At 39.2% G+C, this 21,859-nt stretch overlaps 1 protein-coding gene across 3 annotated transcripts in view; it reads right to left on the reverse strand.

Moving 5' to 3' along the window:
• Positions 1 to 357: 357 nt before the first annotated feature.
• The window catches only part of MATR3 (matrin 3), a 44,867-nt gene continuing 23,365 nt past the window's right edge, over positions 358 to 21,859 (reverse strand). For all 3 annotated transcript variants that reach the window (XM_024194009.2, XM_024194011.3, XM_024194010.3), the window contains 11 exons: positions 20,281 to 20,381; positions 18,382 to 18,434; positions 15,694 to 15,819; positions 14,909 to 15,034; positions 14,164 to 14,334; positions 12,314 to 12,445; positions 9,033 to 9,076; positions 8,549 to 8,939; positions 4,558 to 4,951; positions 3,556 to 3,677; positions 358 to 1,424 (listed from right to left, as the gene is read on the reverse strand). In XM_024194009.2, the coding sequence (XP_024049777.1) occupies positions 1,374 to 1,424; positions 3,556 to 3,677; positions 4,558 to 4,951; positions 8,549 to 8,939; positions 9,033 to 9,076; positions 12,314 to 12,445; positions 14,164 to 14,334; positions 14,909 to 15,034; positions 15,694 to 15,819; positions 18,382 to 18,434; positions 20,281 to 20,381 (1,711 nt within the window). In that variant the 3' untranslated portion in view covers positions 358 to 1,373. The remainder of the gene's footprint in view (positions 1,425 to 3,555; positions 3,678 to 4,557; positions 4,952 to 8,548; positions 8,940 to 9,032; positions 9,077 to 12,313; positions 12,446 to 14,163; positions 14,335 to 14,908; positions 15,035 to 15,693; positions 15,820 to 18,381; positions 18,435 to 20,280; positions 20,382 to 21,859) is intronic.

The following is a 21,859-nucleotide window of genomic DNA, read 5'->3' on the forward strand; positions in this document are numbered from 1 at the left end:
TAAGTCAAAAGTGTTACTTTTTACATTTCAGCCACTCTTAATTATCTTCATTCATGAAAATCTAAAGGAGTTTGAAACTTAGCATTAATGCAAATGTATTACTTCCAAGAGGAACAATAAATTCACTAGCAGAAGCACCTAGAACCATTTCACTAAGAGGCATTTTAATTCATTGTGCTGCAGTGTGCGTGCATTAGGAAGGAGAGTAGCAAATGAGCTACTAAATCACACAAACTGTTAAACAAGCAGAATTAAAAACATTCGCTAAAAGTTATGAGAATTAATCAGATACCATGAACACACTGGTCACAACTACAGTAAACATGTTGCTTAACATGCCAAACAAAAACAAATTACTGTTGCCTAGGTTTGTTTATTGGTAAATCACTTTAGTAACCTGAATTCACAAATAAGCAGTTTATAATCAGAAAGACTACAGATAAACACAGATTATACATGCAAATTCCTGATCACATGTCACATGTGCAGGTACATTAATAGCACAGTTCTAGGAATTTGACCAAACCAGTTTTATAATGCAGGTATGAAAAATTACATATGAAGAATATAAAGATACTTTTTTTACATTTCAGGACTCAAATGCTGCTTTTGCTTATATCAGAGATGTATGACAGCTACAGGATTCAAGTAGCAAGCAGTAAGAGCTCAAGAAAATAATACTGGTCAGAGAGAAGAATAGGACTTTACATTTCACTAAAAAGTACGCTGAATAATAGAACAGGGGAAAAAACCTATCAAGAACTTAGAAAAAAAACCACAAAATTTTAAAGCTGACTACTTACTAATTTTCTTATTATCTAGATAACAGCAATGACATTAAAAGAAACTGCATCCAACATTTAAAAAATGCAACCTTTACATTTAAAGACTTTCCAAAGTGAAATGCAACGACAGTCTCACACTCCAAATTAAATATATGCTAGGCTCAGACTGAAATCTGGAATGTTCTAGATGAAAGTAATAAAAATACAATACCACTTTTTATTTTTTATTGAAGAATGGAATCAAAATTGAAGGATAACTTTTTGAAGCCTGAAAACAGTAGATTTATATAAAGTTTGCTTTTTGTACATGAGCTTTCATAATGGTGCAATAGTTTCTATAGTAGCTTGAAATATCAATTGAAAGAAAACTTTCCTCTGTTGGCATTCCCATATTTTTCATGAACAAAAATTTTCTATTAGCTTCATTTATGTTATAACACTTAACACATGAACAGAGCTATACGCCTACTGTATTTCACTAAAACAAAAAAAGTATAGTATTTTCCATCTACTATTTGTACTGCATTTAAAAAAGGTTAACATTAAAAACAAAACCACTTTCATTGAATCAAGTTTTTTTTTTTGCACTTAAGCCTCTTTCTTTTGCCTGTGATCTTCTGCCATTTTATCCAGAATTTTCTGTAACAACAAAAAAGAATCAATCACATCAAAGCCAACCTGATTAGGGAATGAATTAGATGAACTAAATAAGGACCATAATTCTAAGTATAAAACTATGTTAAAAGTGGTCAGATTTGTGAACTTAAATGTATGAAATAGTAATATGTCATACAATTTACTAACTACTTGACTGCCAAATAAGCCTGGCATTGGGCAAAATATGCCTGGTGGTTTTCTACTGTACCAGATACATAACTGATCCACTGAAGTGAAAATAGCTAGAGCTCCTTTAAAAGCACTGCATTTTCCAGCAGCCTGCAACTTTGAACAAATCAACGAGTAAAATTTACTTTCTACCTATGTCATACATCAAAATCAGAGTCAATGAACATTTACCTAGTCCATGCACGACTATCTACTGTACTTGACAGTCAGTCTAACACAATATAGTTGCCCTAGTGTTCTCTCTACCACTTGCCCCCTTTCAGTTCCTGGGCCAGTTTGAGGCATTCCCACTCCCACAGATGCATCCCCTCCACTGGTAACTCTCAGACATGTGCCTCCTTCCTTCCTGTGGAACAGAGGGAACTTATATCCAGCTTGGCAATGAACTGAAGTGAAATCAACTACCGTATATACTCGATCATAAGCCGGTTCGTTTATAAGCCGACCCCCCCCAAGATGGATAAGTAAAAATGGAAATTTTTTTTATAACCCATTCATAAGCCGACCCTATAATTCAGGGGTCAGCAAACTTTGGCTCCCAGGCCATCAGGATAAGCTGCTGGTGGGCTGAGATGGTTTGTTTACCTCCAGCATCCGCAAGCACGGAGGTAAACTGAAGTAAACAAAGTGTCCCGGCGCACCAGCTGCTTACCCTGATGGGCTGGGACAGCAACTGGTGAGGAAATTTGGGGGGGGGGGGGGGGGGGGGGGAGAGGGGAAGAGAAGCTGGGAGTCAGGGGAGTAACCCCTGTGACCACTCCCCACATGACCCCATCCCTAGCCCAGAACTCCCACACTCTCCCCATCCCATCCCTTCCCACCTTATCTAGGGAGGATGCCTCTGGCCTGGCTGGAGCTGCTCCGGTGGGCCGGGCGGCGTGGCCACAGCCTGCTCTGGGGTGCAGGGCCAAGCGGCACAGCTGCAGCCTGCCAGCCCCGGAGCTGCAGCTTCTTCGGAGGCTGGAGAGACACTGGCCCAGCCTCTTCCCTTCTGGCTCTGCTGGCTGTGCTGCCTCTCCTTGCTCCCTCTGTTGGGGGGAGGGGCTGTGTCTCACCTCTCCCTCTCTATACCCATTCATAAGCCGACACCCTTCTCTGGTGCTTCCCCTTGTTACTAAAAAAATTTGGCTTATGAAAGAGTATATACGGTAAATACAGAAGCATGGAATAATTAATGTGGAGACTTACTGTGTTTTAATAATGGTGGTAATTACTGCTTATTGTTAGGATCCCCCCCGACACACAAAGTGTACAATATCAAAGAGCAACTTATAGTACACAAACGGCACTGATGACAGCATAAACATATGTTGTGCTATTGCAGAACATTTTACTCAATCAGAAACTCTAATACATGCCCATAAAAATCAAAAGTTGCATATTTTGAAGTTGTTATATAAAAAAAACTTCAAAATATAATATATATAAAAACTTCAAAATATGCAACTTTTGATTTTTATGGGCATGTATGTGTATATACATAAAAAAACCTTCTCATTTAGGGTTTGGAGTACTATTTAAAAAAAAATTCTAGCTTTGGTCTTGCAGTTTTTGGTCATAAGTGATCCTCAAAGGAACTGTAGCGACAAGATTCAGTCACCTTTTATTCCTTCTTCAAAACTATTCTAAAGCTTACCTCTACTGCAATCAAAAAGTCCTATATATTTTCAATTCACAGAGAATCATAGGGTCCCATACTTGAATTGTTTATTATGCATTCAAATTCCAAGAGGCAACCTTGGTGAGGATTAATTTAAAACTAAAATTACTGTGATATGAAGCAACAGCTCTTAACCATGTTTGGATAATCCAGTGTTCTAACTGGATTAATTTGTTTTTTCCTTTCAATGAAGCCTCAACAAATCTATTCCTTACTCCTTCCCAATAAAGAATCACTTCACTTAAACGGATAGTTTTACCTTACCTTCAACTTCTGATAATGTGGAAGGCTGCTGCAATGGGTCTTTTTTGCAACATCTTCATTTGTGTAAAACAAGGAACACAGTTTGCAATAAAACCCTGTTTTGGGTACCACATAATTTACACCTAGAGAAGTAGAGACCACAAAGTAACTAATAGAATGAATTAGAATAATTTTTAAAACCTCAAATATATTGCTCACTAAGTGAATCTTACAGTAACAACTCAATTTGCACTGAACAGCTGCTTTCCTTTAAATATCCTTGTTTTTATTTATTTAATTACAGATTCTGGTTTGAACATGTACACACCTGCCATTAGCATGTTTTTGGATTAAAACATGGCCCTTCTATTGGTTCCCTTTTCAAAAAGGTATGCAATGGTTTTAGTTACAATACATAGCGTTAATTTCAATATTAAAGTATCTCTACCCCACGTCATTATGACAATTACAAGGCGATTTCATACATCAATCTAACTCATCACTACTGAAATATATTGTGTGCTGTTATGTCTCCATCATAATTCCAGGCTGGAGAGAAGTCATTGTCAAAGACTGCATGCGAAGAGTAAAAGGGACCAGAGAATATCCTAGAAAGAGTGTGAAGTCCTAAAAATAAAATGGCAATCTTTGGCCTTACTTCAATGTCTACGGGCAAATCTATACTTAAAATGCAGCTGCACTGCTGTAGTGCTTTAATGATGCTTTATGCCGATAGGAGAGAGTTCTCCTGTTGGTGTAGTTAATCCACCTCCCCGGAGAGGAGGTAGTTATGTCGGTGGGAGAAGCTCACCTGCTGACATAGTGCTGTCTACACTGGGGGAGGAGTGGGGGGGTTAGGTCGGTATAACTACACCCCTGAGCGATATAGTTCTACAGAAATAGGTCTATAGTGCAGACCAGACCTAAGAGCCAGTACGCACTGCAAAAAATAAAGTTAATGAAATGAAAATGTTACCATAATGCAAAAAAAATGCGTTTGAAAAGAGATGGGAAAATTCTTACCAACAGGAACATTTGGCTGATATGGTCCAATTCTATATTCGTCTGGAACAACAGATTTCTCCTGGATGCTTTTTGTTTCCTGTTCGTCCTGTGCATCTGTATTTTCATTTGTATTTTTCTCCGTATCCTGGGTTGCTGTGTTGTCAGAAACTTCAATGGTTTCTGTCTTCATATTCTCCTCAGTTTTGGTTCCATTTTCCAAGGTCTCATTTTCCTGCTCTGGTTCCTCAATCTTGTCTACTTTAATTTCAGCCAAACTATCATCATTTTTCCCAGCAGATTTAACTGCCATCCCCGATTTACGCAGTTTCTGATGATCTGAGTCTTCTTCATCACCAACCTCATCTAGAGTGACAAAACCTTCCATGCTCTGGGGGAAGCCACCCACATATCGCTGTTGAGAGACAAAGAGGTTTTTCATGTCTACAACTGTCATTTTACATGTGTAAAAGTATAATTTTTCTTATTTTTTAAGTTACAAAAGAAGAAAAAAGACCCTTTAACTGCATTTTTTTTAAGAACCCCATATTTCCTCTCCCCGAAGCTACCTATATACTTCCAAAACACTGTTCAAATCACATGAATGGGTATATTGAATTGCTTATTTTTTGCTTGATTTGAAGAATACTTATTTTGAAGTTTCAAAGTATTTTAGCTTCCATTTAAAAAATATTTTATTTTGCCAGGTTTCCACCTGGCCTTTAGTTTTCAGCTTTTTGCACTTGCTTCACTGGATTATGTTGATTCCTTCACTGCAGTAAATTAACAACTATTCAGATTCTAAAGAAGATTAAAAACAGTTGCAATTTTAGAATGGCAATTTAAAAAAAAAAATCTTATCTTTTGTTTCTCTGCAACAAAGTAATTTAAAAGATATTTACAATCTGGAAGACATTCCCACTGAATCCTAAATTTCGAGGGTACCTGAAAAGGTCTGAGGGGAGAAATGAATAAGGTGCTGACTAGAAATGTAAGGCTTACCTTACTATAATTAATCAAAGATGTATCTACCTAGCTTTTTACTGAAGCTACAAGCTAGCTAGGTTATACATACTATTTCTTTTGTTTATATCCGACACACTCTATTCTTAATAAACCTTATTTTTAGCATGGTCACTAAGGTCTGCCCTTGAAGGGCAGACAACCTTCTAATCTCATAAAGCAGCTGGGGAGAAAATTGTTCCTATGCTGGAGCACTCTGTTGAGGCAATCTCCTAAAATGTACCACTCAGATACTGACTGCAGTCAACAGGGTCACAGAGAAAGCCATCACACAAATGAGGTAGGGAAACCAAAAGTTACAGCATGTTCCTATTAAAAGGATAAACAGTGTTCTTTACATCAGGGTGGATGGGTTTTAAATCTAAACAATTTTAATAATGATTTAAACGGGTAAGCAAGAAATCTTGATGCAAATCCATTTTAGTCAGGTTTTGTATTTTAGTTATTTTGTGATTCTCATTGGTTGGTATAATTTGGAACTTTCTGCTAAGCAGGAGGATACACTATATTTATAAACATTTACTTAAGCAATTATATAGCTTAACACATTTATTCAGATTTTTAATTTTTTTTTTGGTTAGAAAATGGTGACTGACGTATTTCCTATTTACTAGATGATTAATATGTGCAGGTGGTGGAGTCCCTATCGGTGCACCAGAGATTGGTCCTGGCAGGAGTCACCAGGATCAGAGACCTCCTGGATTACAACTGGGGAGACTGGGTGGATCCCTTTGCGCTTGCTCAGCGCATGGGACTCTCCACCCTTCGAACTCCAGTACTTCAGGAGGTGACGGCAGCCTTGTCACCAGTCTCTCAGGTTTACTTTGAGCAGGTCCTGCATGAGCATGCTCCCCACCCACCCTACACCCCAGGCCCTCCGGATCTCTTTATAGGGCCCTTACCCCTTGAGTACCCCCCGGCCATCCCACCCACACACCTTGAGCCAGCTGCGCGACCTGCAGCCAGTTCACTTTCAAACCGCGCACAGGCACACCTGTACACGCTCATGCGCCATACTCTCCATTTCCTCACCCTCGTGCCCCAATGCTAAGTGGCGGAACCTATTGCTACCTATTGAGGGTGAGGAACCCCGGTGGGCCAGCCTATATTCCACCTTAGTCCTACAGCCCACCAGGTATATTGGTTGACGGCTCCTTCATGGAGCCATCAGCACGGGCATGTACCTGGTGCGGTTCATCCCTATCCCCAATGCCTCTCTCTTTTGCGGCATGAGGGAGACCCTGGCACAGGTTTACCTTGAGTGTGCCAGGTTGCAGCCCCTTTTCTGGCTCCTCCTAGACTTACTGTTACGTTTTTGGCTGCACTTCTCGCCCCACCTTCTCATATACGCACACCTTATCCGTGGCACCACAAAGTTGAGGGACCGCCTCGTCAACTTCCTCCTAGTATTGGCCAAAGTGGCCATCTACAACACCAGGGAGAGGATGTTGGCTGAGGGGGTTCTCTGAGACTGTGGGGCCTATTTCTGATCCTCCCTCTGTTCACGCATCTAGCAAAGTTCCTCTGGGCAGCGTCTGCTGGCTCCCGTGACACCTTTGAGAAGTGAGCACTGTCCGGGGTTCTCTGCTCGGTGTCCCCTTCAGGTTCCCTTTTTTGATCCTTTGACCGTCACACCTATCAGTTATTTTTTCTGTTGTCCCCCATAATCATGGATCAGTGGATCCTCCCCACAGGCTGCGGGAGGGTCCTTTAGCCGCAGGTGGGCTTCCAATCCAATAGGACTAGATTAATTTTACTTGGGATTTTGTCAAGCTATATTTCAATTAAAACTACACAAAAATTAAATTTTTTGTTTATCAGTTAAATAAATGTACTGGAAACAAGGAAAACATTTATCAAAGCATGTCTCATTTAAAACTAACTGATCTACTATATAAAAAGTAGTATTAACTGTAGTTAGTGAGGTGAACTGATTGCTTCTGATCACCATGCCCTGCAAGTTTTTAGGACTACATCTCATCCTCACATCTCTTTCTCCATAGATTAGAAATGGGAATACAAGCTTTCCTGCTTTTTCAACTTTCAGTCTTGTTTCTCAACTCTGACTGAACTAGTAATTTAACTGAAAAGAAGAAAATATTCTCTCTGCACCTGCAGAGGAGGCTACTACTTTTAAAAACTGGTTTTAGCACTTCAAACTCTATTTCCAGGCACTTAGCCAGTGATTCCTACCAGTTCAGTGGTTTGACTTTGAAAGTTTGGAAGCAAACATGGCCTGCTTGGTATTGTATGTAATATTATTTTAATAGATTATATTTGAGGCTATGATTTTGGCATGGAATTTTTTAGTAAATGTCATGGTATAGCTGGGGGCAGGGGAGGCAACAAGTCACAGAAAGGTCAAGGGATGCTGAAAGATGAGGCCTGGAGAGGTGGGCGGGTTTGGAGAGAGAGCCTGCGTCGCACACACTCTGCAGTGGTTGCTCCTGTCCTACATGGCTGTCCCACCTCCAACCTGGCACCTGTGGTTGCAGCACCACTCAGGTTTGGCCTGTCCACTCTTCTGTAAATGGAGATGGCGAGGCAGATGAGCCAAACCTGACTGGATACTGCTACCCTGTGTACCAGGTCACAGTGTTACTCGGTTTCACAGACCTTATTCAAATTCACAATTTCTGTGACCCTTCCCAGGACAAAATCGTAGTCCTAATTATATTATGTTTACAACTTAATATAGGTTATTTCAAATTTAATTTTAAATGGATTTAGAAGAAAAATGTATCCAAATAAGAATTTTTTTTTTATTTCTATCCACCCTACTTTGAATACCTGATCTCAAATCAGCATCACATTCTTTGAGGTACTGTATTTTCTTCACAGAAAAGCCGAACACAAATTGTTTCTTTCCAGAAAACTAGGTGTGGGTGTTTGTTTTAAAGTCCTGCACAAAAGAATTGGAACTATGTGGAGGAGCACAAATTATACAGATAAGGTTGCTCCCTATCCATACACCATGCCATCTGATTACCTTTTTAAGTTTTTTCTTTGCTGCTGGGGTAGCACCAACATTTCCTTCAGTTTTTGTGGTAGTGTCATCTGCTGCATCCTTTTTCTCTTCAGCAGCCACATCGCCTAAATTAGCTACATCAGTGTCATCTCCTGCTGAACTGCCACTTTCTAGCAATGCTGCTGCTTCTTCCTCATCTACTAGCAGCTCATCTTCAGATTCAAGAAGTAAACTAGGTTCCTCTTGGTCTGCCTGTTCACTCCCTTTTGCAGCTGATTTCTCAGCATCATCCTCCTGTTTCTCCTCTTTATCTTTATCTTCAGCACTGCCACTTTCAGTTTTCTGAGTTCCATCTGTCTTAGATTTTTTATCACTTGGAGAGTCTTTACTATCTGGAGAATACGTTCTCTTTCTGTAGGTGAGAAAAATATTTAGCTTCAATATGTTTTGGTTTAACTATTTCAATTCAGGGTTTTTAATACATTATATTTAAAGAAGACATTACCTAGCTTTATCTTTTTTCAGTAATTCAACTCCTTTGTTGGGAATCTAAAAAATAAAAAAAGCTTTCATAAGGTATGGCAGGTACATATTATGTATTAACACATACAGCTGTTACAGGATTCATTCAGAGCATGAATTGCACCTTGGCTGCTCAATTCCATTGCCCATGTTCAATGTCTTCACCTTTCTTCAAGACATTCTGGAGAAAACTCCAGTGGTGGCTCTTCCCTAACACCAGAGGTGCTGTTATATTAAGTAGTCCTATTAGTTGCCAAACAGATGGCTTAAAGGCTTAAGAACTGCAACATTACTTTCCTTTTAGTAGCAACATCCCCTTCCCCCCTCTCCACACCTTTGGTCTATTTTCTTCCCCTTCTTTTAAAGGGTATGTCTGCACTGCAACAAAACAAAACAAAAATCAAAACCATGGCAGTGAGTTTCAGAGCCTGGGTCAGGTAACTTGGGCTTGTGCTATGGGGCTAAAAATAGCAGTTCCCACTTAGGCTCTGAAATGGTGAGGGGGAGGGTCTCAGAGCCCAAGCAGGAATATGTACAGCCTTGTAGCACGAGTCCTGCGAGCTCAAATCAGTAGTGCTCAGACTCGCTATCGAGGCTGGGTTTTTATTGTTTTTTTGCAGTGTAGACATATCAAAACTTAATTTTTCAAAACTGCCTTTCTGTGCAATCAAGACTTTCCTTTTAAACTACAGGTGGAAAGTCCAGAATCACAACTGTCACTTGAATGTGGTATTAGCACTGGAAATCTGTTATTGTATTGGTTACCTATATAAACTTGGCACAATCCATTACACCGCAGGAAGTGCATCGCAGGGCAGATAAACAAAGCCACCATCTCTATTAGTCAGATTTTACACAAATTATTCATTTTGAAGTGCTCAGTTATGAACAGCCTGATCCTTGCCATTCAGTGCCTCAAAACTCTGCATCAGGCCTTGCACATGCATCGCCAGTAGCTGTTTATATTCCTCCCTTCACCCACAAAATACACACATGCAGTATAATGGAAAGAAAGATCTGGCCCTTCATCATGTACCCTATCTGTAAAACAGAGAGGCAGGATATGCAATCAGAAATTAAGGGGAAAAGCCTTGTCAAGCTGATTTTTACAGCTCAAACAGAGTATTCAGGTCAACGAATTTAATTTAATCCTATCCTCTATTCAGAGCAGACTTTAAGAACCTTTAGTAATTAATGTGAGTTTCTTTTTAAATTACACATTGCAGCCTGAAATTACATTTATTGAAAAAAGTGATCAGTGCATACAAATGTGTTCTTGAATAGGTACACTTCCAGGACAACATTTAAACAAATATATATTAGTCATGTAAATGATCAGAAATTTGTCAGTGCTTCCTATAGAAGAATTCTGAAAAAATAAGCAACATCCAAATTTAACAAAAACATTGTTATTGAACACTTGACCCAAAGGTCAGACTGAATTGATTATAAAGATGAAGTCTTAATCACTACAATAGCTTTGTCCTTTAATATTTGGCCATGACCCATTAATTTTATATATGGGTCATTTTTTGGTGTTGGTGGGACAACTTCACAATTCAAATTTCTTAGATTAATTTGTTGCTATGTTTTACAGAATCCTGTGTATTAAAGTTTCTAGTTACAGATAATCCTTGAAAAGTTGACTTTAACCAAACCTACCCACCAACCCTTTTTTTCTGCAAGTCTATATACATCTCCTCCCAGGCCCATTACCAATGCTGAAACTACCCACTGCAGAATTTTGCATTTCTGTTAGTTTCTGCTGCGTCAGCAACCCACTCCTTTATTCAAATCTTGCACCCTTTGGAGTTTCCTTGGATCAGATGTGCCCAGGACTCATGGAGGAGGCTCTTTCAATAGAGACTGCAAGGTCTGCTGAGTTTGTACAACAGAATTAGCAAGGCATCAGGTAGAAAAAGAAAGCCTGCTAAGAGCATGCAAGGTAGTTATTACAATCAGCCCAAGATTTAAAGGTTCAGATCAAGATTTATGCTAGTTCTTATATTCCTACATTAAGAGTTATAATTGGATGGAGAAAATCTTTTTTTTTTTTTTTTAAACTGACACACGCACATTTGAATTGTATCTAAGCACTCCACTGCCCGAAAAAGCCACTATTTTGTAAGCCAATTAAGAGTCCCTCTCTTTTTGGGAATAATATAAGAATTGCTACTGCAAAGTTGGTTTACATTACTGAAGAATCTATACAAACACATCCTTTTTATGAACACAAACTCATGAGAAATTAAGCCACCTGCAGTTAGTACTAATCCCCTTAGTCTTGCATCCAACATACCATAAAATGTAAGTTTCAATATTCGATCTTAAAATGCAACAAGAGCCCCAAATAAAATCTTCTCTACACTAAAGAGATATTTAGAGCGCAACATAATGAATACATGACTGCCATATGTGGAAATCAAAGGAAGGAAATCAAGAATGAAGTAGTAGAAGGAACAGGTGGAAGAGTAGGTAGGTGTAAAGTTAGAAGCTGGTGGACCATTTTGAGGGAAAAAATAGTTAAGAGAACATTCTGAATAGGATTCTGACATGAACAGGAGTAACAAGGATCATATTCAACTAATTCAAAGTCATCTTCTGCTACTTTTTTTTTTTTTTTTTTTAAAACAAAAACATTTAACAATCAGAATCCCTTATTTTTCTATAGCAATTACTCACTAGGATGCACAGTCCTAGTTCACAAAATGCACAGTCCAGCTGTGGAACTCATTGCCAAGGGATGTTATGAAGGCCAAAAGTATAACTGTGTTAAAAAAAGAATTAGATAAGTTCGTGGAAAATAGCCATCGTGGCTAATAGCCATTGATGGATGTAAACCGCTGACTGCGAGATGCTGGGACTGGATAACAGGGGATGGATCACTTGATAATTGCTCTGTTCATTCCCTCTGAAGCATCTACATTGGCCACTGTTGGAAGACAGGCTATATGGACCATTGGTCTGACCCAATATAGCCATTCTTATACAGCAACAATCTACCGGGGAACCAAGTTTCTTGTTTTTGCTACAGTGATACAAGCATACCATTTTTATGATGTGCTACATCAGAACACTGAATACTGACAGCAACTACACTTAAAGGGAAAGGATTAACTGGAAACATTCAGTTTACAAATGGCTACATTCTTACATAAACTTGATAGTTGCCCTGTAATTATTGCTATTTACTCTCACCCTCACCCCCCACCCAAAAAAAGAACATCTCAACTTAAAGAGTTTTCATTTTAAAACAGGACCTACCCTTAATACCAGCTTCTTGTATTTTTCAGACAAGTCCACCTTCACACATCTGCCCTGGAACCAAAGTGCTTTGTTTGAACAATGCTCAACCATAGCCAAAGCATCTTCTCTGGTTTCCATCTCTATGAAAGCCTAAAAAGATTAGAATACATATAAAAACCATAGGAAGGGTATGCAACAATGCTAGAATAGAAATTAAAACTAGAACATGGCTAAATCCTACAACTTTGATTTCCCTACTTGATGTTTCAAAATGAGTATCTCCAGTTCCTACACACTACCAACCCAGTTTTACATTATACCAACACCACAAACCAGGTGCACTGATGCACTAAGTCTTTGCAGTAAGCAATATTTTCACTGCAAAGAAGTTCTGAAATTGCATGGCAGGAGCCCAGCTGATCTGAAAGTCATCTTAAAGACAGTGTCAATATATAGTACAGGAGTACAGTGGCTGCAGTTGTAGGGTCTCTCCCCGCTTTTGCGAACAGGGGCTGCTAACAGGGAGTTTCGCAAGGGAGTTCTCCAGGTGAAGGAGGAGCAATACAGCACCCTTTTGGGGTAAGTGACTGTCTGTAGTGTGTTTTTGTTTGTGTTTGGGGGTTACTTGCTGTGTGGTGAGCTTGTGTTTGTCAGTCTGTTTGTTTGGTTGTTTGTATTGATTATAAAGATGAAGTCTTAATCACTACAATAGCTTTGTCCTTTAATATTTGGCCATGACCCATTAATTTTATATATGGGTCATTTTTTGGTATTGGTGGGACAACTTCACAATTCAAATTTCTTAGATTAATTTGTTGATATGTTTTACAGAATCCTGTGTATTAAAGTTTCTAGTTACAGATAACATTATTCATTAAGCTACATACTCAGCCAGAAAAACAGGGACAGAAAAAAAAGCATATTTGTAATAAGCAGCTAACATTGCTGTTGGATCTTTAATTTCTTTTCATATTCACTGTACAAATTTAATGTGTCAATGTATTTTGGCATCTAACTGCCTTAAAACAACCTCCAGAGCTATTTAGCTTGTGAAGACAACAAAATTTACCATCAGAGCTCATAAGTACCTTGAAGCAATTGCTCACAATTTGCTGTGGCATGCACACACACACATACATACATACACGTTCAAGCTTGCTTCCACATTAAGAAAATGTTCTAATCTACTGTACATGCTCAGTATGCAATTTTCAAAATGATTTGTGAAATCAAACCCCAGCAATGCCGTATCTTTGGAAGGAGTGAGGGAGTAAAAAGGGCTTTTTATTGTTGCTATGTAAATATTTGTTAAGGTTTTTATGGGCAGTCTATGATTGGCTCTTGATATTGTTTTTAATCGATGCAAAGATCCCACAGATTTTTACCTATATAGGAGCTAATTAAATATTGTGCCCAATACTGCATAGTTTCATAGATCTAGGATGCTTATGAGTTCCTCTCCTTTTACTAGACACGCCCCACTAGGATATGGCTTAACAGTTTAAAGTGAGGTACATGCTGGCATAATGTGAAACTCCTCCTATATTTTGCCATGTTCTCCAGTAGTTTCCATATTCATACTGAATCAGAAAAAAAAAAGATGGCAAAACAGAGGTATCAATCTTCAAGATCAAATGTAAACATTTTATTCTGCCTTGAACATTTCTCCCTACTTCCAAAAAACCACCTTAACTTAGTTTTTCAGATATTCAGACAGTATCCACCTTGGAGCTCTCACAATCCATTTAATCAAGTTCCCAACTTAAAATCTTGAAAGAATCTCTGGTTTCTTGCAGGCAGATCTATTGAACTTTCCACTTAATTATGCATGAATCAACTCAGTTATGTAAGTGTCTAGGGTGAATTACCTGGCTTTTCATTCTCATCAGTATGTAATTCTTTATTTTTCCATATGGCTCAGCTAGTTTGATTACGGCATTGTCAGAATATCCTGAATGAGGTAAGTTACTGAGGTGAATCACGCGACCAGGTTCTGGCTTTGGTGGTTCCGTTTTTTGGTCAGGCTTCCCTTCTGGTTTCTAAAATTAAGAGTTCGTGAAACCTTAAAAATAAATACTACATAAAATCTGACATTTATATAACTTAAATCAATAAATGACATTTATATTAAAGATTAAGTTCCTGATTTTACTATATGCATTACAACTGAAACATAAGTAAGGCACCGATTTTGGCTGGTGGCTGGGAGCTGCAAGGTCCTGCTGCCTCCCTCAGTGGGCAGGGAGTTGAAGTACCCCCGCCGCATGACCCCAGCAGCTAACTGGCCATGGGGGGCAAGGGGACCCCGGCAGCTCAAGGGCCGCCACCATGGGGGCAGGGGAACCCCGAAGCTCCCAGCCACCCCACAGCTGCCTAGTCCCTTCCCATTTTATCATGGATATTTTTAGTAAAAGTCAAGACAGGTCACGGGCAATACAGAAAAATTCATGGAAGCCTGTGACCTGTCCCAGACTTTTACTAAAAATATCCATGACATAATCTTACCCTTAAACATAACTGAAAACAAATTAATGCAAAAACTAAACATTAACATAACATTGAATATATTATACTGATTAAAAATAAGATTTTAAAATGCAAAAATTAATTTACCTTTATTCTTTTATACTTGTGGGATAAGTGCACTCTTACTGGTTTGCCAAATACTAGAGCTGGTGTTGTCATATAATATTCCACTGCAGCCTGGGCATCTTCAGTAGTGGACATTTCAATAAATGCCTGAAATTGTATAAGAATTTATTTCTGCATTTACTTCAGTATCACACTTTTAGGCGTGAATACTTTGTCTAAGAGCTTGTGCTGTTGTGTGCCTCTCTGGCAAAATAAGATGCACTTCTTAAAAAATGCAGTCAGGAAATGCAAGAGTCAAAGCTTTTTACAGTAGCATTAACTGGCCCCATAGAGTTAGGTATAAATTGCATATAGCACAATACTTAGGTATACACCAAAAAAACCAGTATATGCTCAGGACAAATTACTGTTAATATAACTTTAAACAATCAAAGTTACAAATTTAAAACACAAATTAAATGTGATGTTGCAGAATATTATCTCTGTGTATTTAATTTCTGTGTTCCAAGGGGGAAAAAAGAAAAAGAGAAGACATTAACCCTCCTTCCCCTTAGCGTTCCCCTCCTGTGATGACAAGATGATACCCAGTATATTCCAGGGAACATGGAGAATTCCAAGGACTCATTTGGTCTGAGAACAAGCAAAAAATTTCAATCTAAATAACGAATAAGGATTCGTAATGTAAGTGGCTTTGTAAACTAAGAGTGCTCACTTTCACAAATGCTGTAAAGTTGTGTAGTGTTCACTGATACAGTGAAATGTTACCCAATACTAATTATGCCACCAAAAGATTTAAATAAACTTACCTCATTAATTTTGTTTAGAATCAGATGATTTGTAATTATTCCAAATGGCTCAACAAGCTGCAGCAATTGGTACCTCAAGTTTTTCCCTCTCTGAAAATCCATAATGTGAACAACTCTGCTTGTTTCCTGATAAAAGCAGAAAGAACTAACTAGTAAAGTTTATCAATAGCATGAAATGAAATAGCATGTCAACTAACAAAGACATCATCGAAGGATTTCAGCCCCCAAATCTGATCTAAAATTACCTAAGAAAATAAGAACCATTTACCAATGTCCTCTCTCCAGACGTAACTACATGCATCAGGGGAAGGCAGGGAATTCCAAGGGTACATAAGTCAACTCTGTACACCAAAGAACAAATTTATTCTTACCCAAGATGATGATTGACACAGTCTGGGGATAAGTCTATATCAATTTATGAATTTCTTTCTGGTTTATGAATTGCATGTAACATTGTAGCCCTTCACTGTGGATTGGAACCGACATTTTGTAGCAGGAACAGACTGCTTGGGAAGCTGAAATACAGCCTTCAAAATTGAATAGAACATTAGTGCTGCTACTGACAAACATTTATTTTTAAAGACTCTCTGCCCCAGCAATCTCACTAGGGGTCAGAGCAAGGAAAATCCCCAGCAGAAGAACAAAGAGGTGTCACAGACTGCTTTAAAGGTGACATGCTCTCTAAGCGAGGGAGTCATTTCATCCCCAGAAATAGAAGACAGCTGGAGGACTGGGAGCAGGAGGGATTTTGCCATCCCCCAGGGACTCTCCAGAATGGTGAGGATTCAGAAGGAGATTGTGTTCTGGTGTTTTTTTTGTTTTGCCTTAGATTTATGGCTCTACTATGCCAAAGAGTAAAGGGTGTGTATGCTTAAGAAGTTCCCTGCAAAGCCTATATTCCTTGCTTTAACTATCACATGTTCCCCAAGAGGTTAAACTGTAAACCAGAGACTCCCCCCCAGCTGGGCTGGACTCGGGGAGAACATGTAAAGCAGCTGGAGAGGCTTGGGAGGTCTCAGTAATAGCTTCAAGGCCTAGGGCAGTTGGACTGTGGAGTCCCTTATCCCAAGGAATGGGACCAGACAGGGAATTTGCACCCTGGAAATGTACTTTAGAAGCCAGATCTAGAAACAGTGTCTAGACACAGCCCAGACCCACATGGGATAAAAAGTTTGGGTCCATTTAACAGTGTGGTGCCCATTCACTTGGTGGATCATGACACTGATCATAGTAGGTGGTGAAACATGACGACTGATATACTTGGTAATTTTAATCCAAAAGAATATACATTAAATGGAGTCTTACCTTTAAAAAAAAAAAAAAAAAAAATTTGTATATTAGACTAAGCTGTTTGCTTCAACATCCTATAACAACTTTGAATAAAAAGAAATCTACCCCAATACATTTTAAAGATATCCCTATTTTGCACCCTCTCCACCAAAAAAAAAATAAGTCTGACATTCCTTGAAGCACTGTCAAGATTATTATCCCCTGTGCAAATGAGATTAAAATGAACTTTTGTGAGCATAACAGTAATGACTGTCACTGAAAATTGAGATGTATGGCACCAGCAGCACAGAAACAATTTAAGTTTCTTACATCAGTTTGCATCTGCTTTAATGGTGATTTTAAAAAACCACAGAAAAATTAGTGCATTTGTGTAAGCATTACATGATGTACAAACAGTAAGACCAAAAAGCTCAAACAATGGAGAACAACATTCTAAATGTATAGATGGCCATGTTCCCTGCTGCATCTCGACCTAAAACTGACTTATGACTAGACTACACCACTCAGAAATGTAATGTTTGAAGCTTCAAGGAATTTGGAAAAAAGACTTTTGAATGTTTTGGTCAGGCTTGTCTTATTTCTTCCCTCTTCTGTTTCTCAGGTGCCTCTTACCAAGGTATGTAACTACCAAAAGGGCTGAGAAGTGATAGTCAACACTCAAACTCTCTAGTCTGTGTTGTAAAACAGAACATAAGGAACCTCTCTTACAAAGGAGTTATAAACCTGTTTTTTCAAGGTTTTATGGTTAGTCACGAGCAGGCATAGTATGGCTAAGGGAAATGCAAGGTGTGTCTCAATATCAACCTTGAGAGATTACCCCAAAAGCCATGTTTGTCTCCAGGTTTCTTCAATTCTTGACCTCTTTGCAAAGACTAACAAGATTTCCACTTGGTACCAACAGCAATGAGGTCCATACGACTGTCTGGTATGTGGACTGAATACCAATCCATTTTACAACAGACAGCAAATCACAACCGTAATGACTGTCACTATCAACTTGTACTGTATTCAAGTGAGCTAGATATAAAAGATTCTATAAAGGCAGTCTGGGTCCTGTGGCCAAACTGGACTGGGAGTCAGACCTGGGCTCTATTCCTGGCTGCGCTACTGACGTGCTGCGTGATCGGATGTAGGTAAGTCACCTTTCCGTACCTCTATTTCCCCTACCATACATTTTGTCCATTTAGACTGTAAGCTCTTTGGGATAGGGGTTGCCTCTGTGTGTACACAGTACCCAGCACAATAGGACCATCATACAAATAAAAATAATTCTACTACCTCCCAAAGACATCTAATTTCCTCCTGTAGAATATATTAAAATGGGCAAGCTTCATATCAGTGTAGCTGGATATTACTGTTTTGTAAAGCTGATAGTTAGAATGATAATTTAATACTAACCATTCTGTCTTTCTGCATATGTCGTGGTCCTGGCATGTTTCCATTTCCAGCCCCTTTATATTAGAAATTAAAAGTATATAAGCAACACTTAAATGAGTTATGGTTACTGTTGACATTTCAGCTTTTTAAAATGTAGTAAGTTAAAGATCACTTGTAATGCCATAACGAAGTTATTTTTCAAATGTTTAATTCAAATTACTGTAAATTTATAAGAAATCAAATCCACAAGTAATATTTTACCAGCAAACCTTGAGAATCAAAATCCATGGGTTGTGACTCAAAATTGGGGTTGCCAGAATGTGTCAAAGGCCCAGAGGGCTGGTTCAGCTCCCTGCTCCGGGTGTTGCAACCTGGTGCACAAAGCCACTATTCAGGTTTGGCCCAACCTGCCTCTCTATCATGTCTGGGGGCTGGCCAGGCCAAATTTGATCAAGTGGCACTGCAACCACATGCATCAGGTCACAATGCCATTTGGGCCAAACATGAGTGGCACAGCAACCGTGGAAGTCACAATGCCTAGCGCAGGGAGCTGAGCCCAGCGCACTCCACAGGACAGAAATGGGAAGAAAGCAGTTGGTTTCACATTCTTTGTTAAGTACGATGTACCTCCTGCCCAGCAGCCAGGGCACACCTCATCTTCCATACCCTGTGTCCCATTCCCCAGCCCAGCTCTCTCAATGTACCCCTCCCAAACAGCCAGGCGATACCCTTTTGTCATCTCACCTGTCCTGGTCCCCAGATCTTCCCCAATGCATCCCCAGTTCCTTCCCCAAGCCTCCCCACTTTATCCCCAGGGCCCCCAAATCCTCCCATCCTTAGCCCCCCATGGCTCCCAAGGAGCCATGGGGGGGCTATCTCAGCTTGCTGCCTCCCTCAGCCCCAATTGCTGGTGGAGAGTTCCCAGGTTTTCACATCTGGCTGGAGCATCTGGAATCTTAGCTCCATGCCCCCGATAGACCTCTAGCAGGGAAGGAGGCCTACACTGGGTCTGGGGGCATCTTGGGAAGTGTCTGGGTCACAACAGGCCAGCAAGGTTTACAAATGGGTCCTGATCCCAAAAAGGTTGAGAACTACTGCTTTTAGATATCGATCCAGAGCACATTGCCACAATGCTGAAGTCACTTAAGGTATGCATTGACCCCAATAACCCAAATGGAATTCAACAGATCTGCTATAGTGAAAAGTCTCCCATATTTATTTATACGTAAATGAGCTGAAACATTTTATTAAAGGGCATAAAAAAAAAGTTAATGTAATGTTATTGTTGAGATTTTAGATGCAAACCTCAGAATTATGACCCTACAGCAACACTGATTCTACCATACTGCATATATTAAGGAATAAATTAAAGCACGTCTGTTAAGTAGTTCATTAAGGCTCAAAATTTAGGCTTATGAAATTGTTATGAAATTTCAAAGTATGAATGAAAAGAAACTAATGAAAGCATTAGTTCTCTTCAAAACATTTTTCTGCAGTGTTTGCAAGACAGATATGCACTAACATGATGCTAGACTCTACAGAATGACACCCAGAAAGCAAGATTCTCACATCTACTTTAATGATTCATATTACTTGAAGTGGAAAAGTAAATAGCATAAATGAAAGGTAGGGTTGTTGTTTTTTTTTTTTTGTTTTAACAATATGTGGTTTTAGTAACAAAAGAAAAGTTTAAACTATTTTTGAAGTTCCTGAGTTTAATCTGACAGTGTCAACTTCAAACAAACTCAAAATAAAATGTGTGGCTAAATTAATGCTGCTGTGAAATCCTTCAGTTTCCTTAGCTAAGTTTTGACTCTCATGCTGCATAGAGTTACATGTGCCATTTAGTAGAATCCAACATTTCAGATAACCAGGAATTTGAAAAGAGTGCATTGAAAAAGATTTGTTTACTCATGTTACCTCTTGGCCCAATTGGTGGTCCAAGATGAAACGGAGGTGGTGGCGGCCCCAAAATTCCTGGTGCAGGATTTGTAGATTGCTGCAACATAGACCGATCACCCCTAGAAATGGAGATACAAAACAAAGCATATTAAATCTTTAAGGGCTTGTCTACACTACCGCGGTAGTTCGACGGCTGGCAATCGAACTTCCGGGTTCGATTTATCGCGTCTGGTGTGGACGCGATAATTCGAACCAGGAAGTGCTCGCCGTCGACTGCGGTACTCCACCTCAGCGAGAGGAGTACCGCGGAGTCGACGGGGGAGCCTGCCTGCCGTGTGTGGACCGCGTCTGAACCGCGGTAAATTCGAACTAAGGTATGTCGACTTCAGCTACGTTATTCACGTAGCTGAAGTTGCGTACCTTAGATCGAATTGGGGTGTTAGTGTAGACCTGGCCTAAGAGAAAAACTTTTCACTGAGCCCCTAGAAAAGTTATGTCCTCATCACAAATACATTTGATACCATACCCTTGAGGGAAAGGAAAATTACAACTAATTCTAGAAACCTCCCAAACTCACAGTAAGCTTTTCTACAAAGTTTGGGGAGTTTACCCAATTCCTAGTAGCCAAAGAACTAATCCTGAAGCAAGAGATGGCCACCTTCATCTGTTGGGTCTATCTGCTAATGAGATCCAGGTACAACACATACTGAGAAGCTTCTGAAAAGGTGGAGGCTGGTGGGATTTCTATCAAGGGTGTTATTCCTGGACCCTGCCTTGGAACTTCACCTGTATCCGCCACCTCTGGTTAGTAGGTGTCTGAAGAACTCAGGAAAAAAATAACCCTCTTTACATTTAAAAGTTTTTTGCAACCATAAGTGCTAGAAAATATATTTTTTTAAACAAAATCCTAAATCTGTTGATGGTTTAAGGCCCTTCTATGCATCTGGGAAACCTTCCTCCACACAACCGAAGAGTGGATCATTAAAGACATTCTTTTCTACATATAATGCTTCAACAATAAAGTCCTGTCTTAGGATGTACCAGGGATAGAGAGCAAGTGCTGCATCACACTGGAAAACCAGTACTCTACTTTCTTCCAATGGTAGGTGTTGTCCATTTATAGCTCTGATATACCACCACACATCTGGTGATTTAACAGCTTTACTGGCACTTATATGGGATGAGCTGTATAAATCACTAATGGCTACACTATATTATTACGGCTAAATATAAAATTACCACAGTAATAATAATTAAAATGTACTTCTCCATCTTTATTGTCTCAAGTTGTATACAGTTTAAAGATGAATTACTTATACTAATAGTTTAACTAAGAATTAAGTGGAAATTTGTAAGAGTTATGCTATTTTAGCAGCTAATAGCTACAGTATTCATTATTGGAAGATTACAAATACAATATACTATATGCCCCACTGCAATGTGAGCACCCTAAATGCAACATATTTTTATGTCTAGGGAAAAAGTTTAGTGAAAACAAAAAGTCTTAACGCTGCCTGATCAAAAGAGCAACCCTGAAAAATCTTCTCACACAGAATCTTTCAGGTGTCTGGCATTTGCATTAGAAGTCTGACCATGA

The sequence above is a fragment of the Terrapene carolina genome, unplaced genomic scaffold (genome assembly GCF_002925995.2).
Source record: "Terrapene carolina triunguis isolate 2854851 unplaced genomic scaffold, T_m_triunguis-2.0 Scaffold838, whole genome shotgun sequence".
Classification (NCBI taxonomy): domain Eukaryota; kingdom Metazoa; phylum Chordata; order Testudines; family Emydidae; genus Terrapene; species Terrapene triunguis.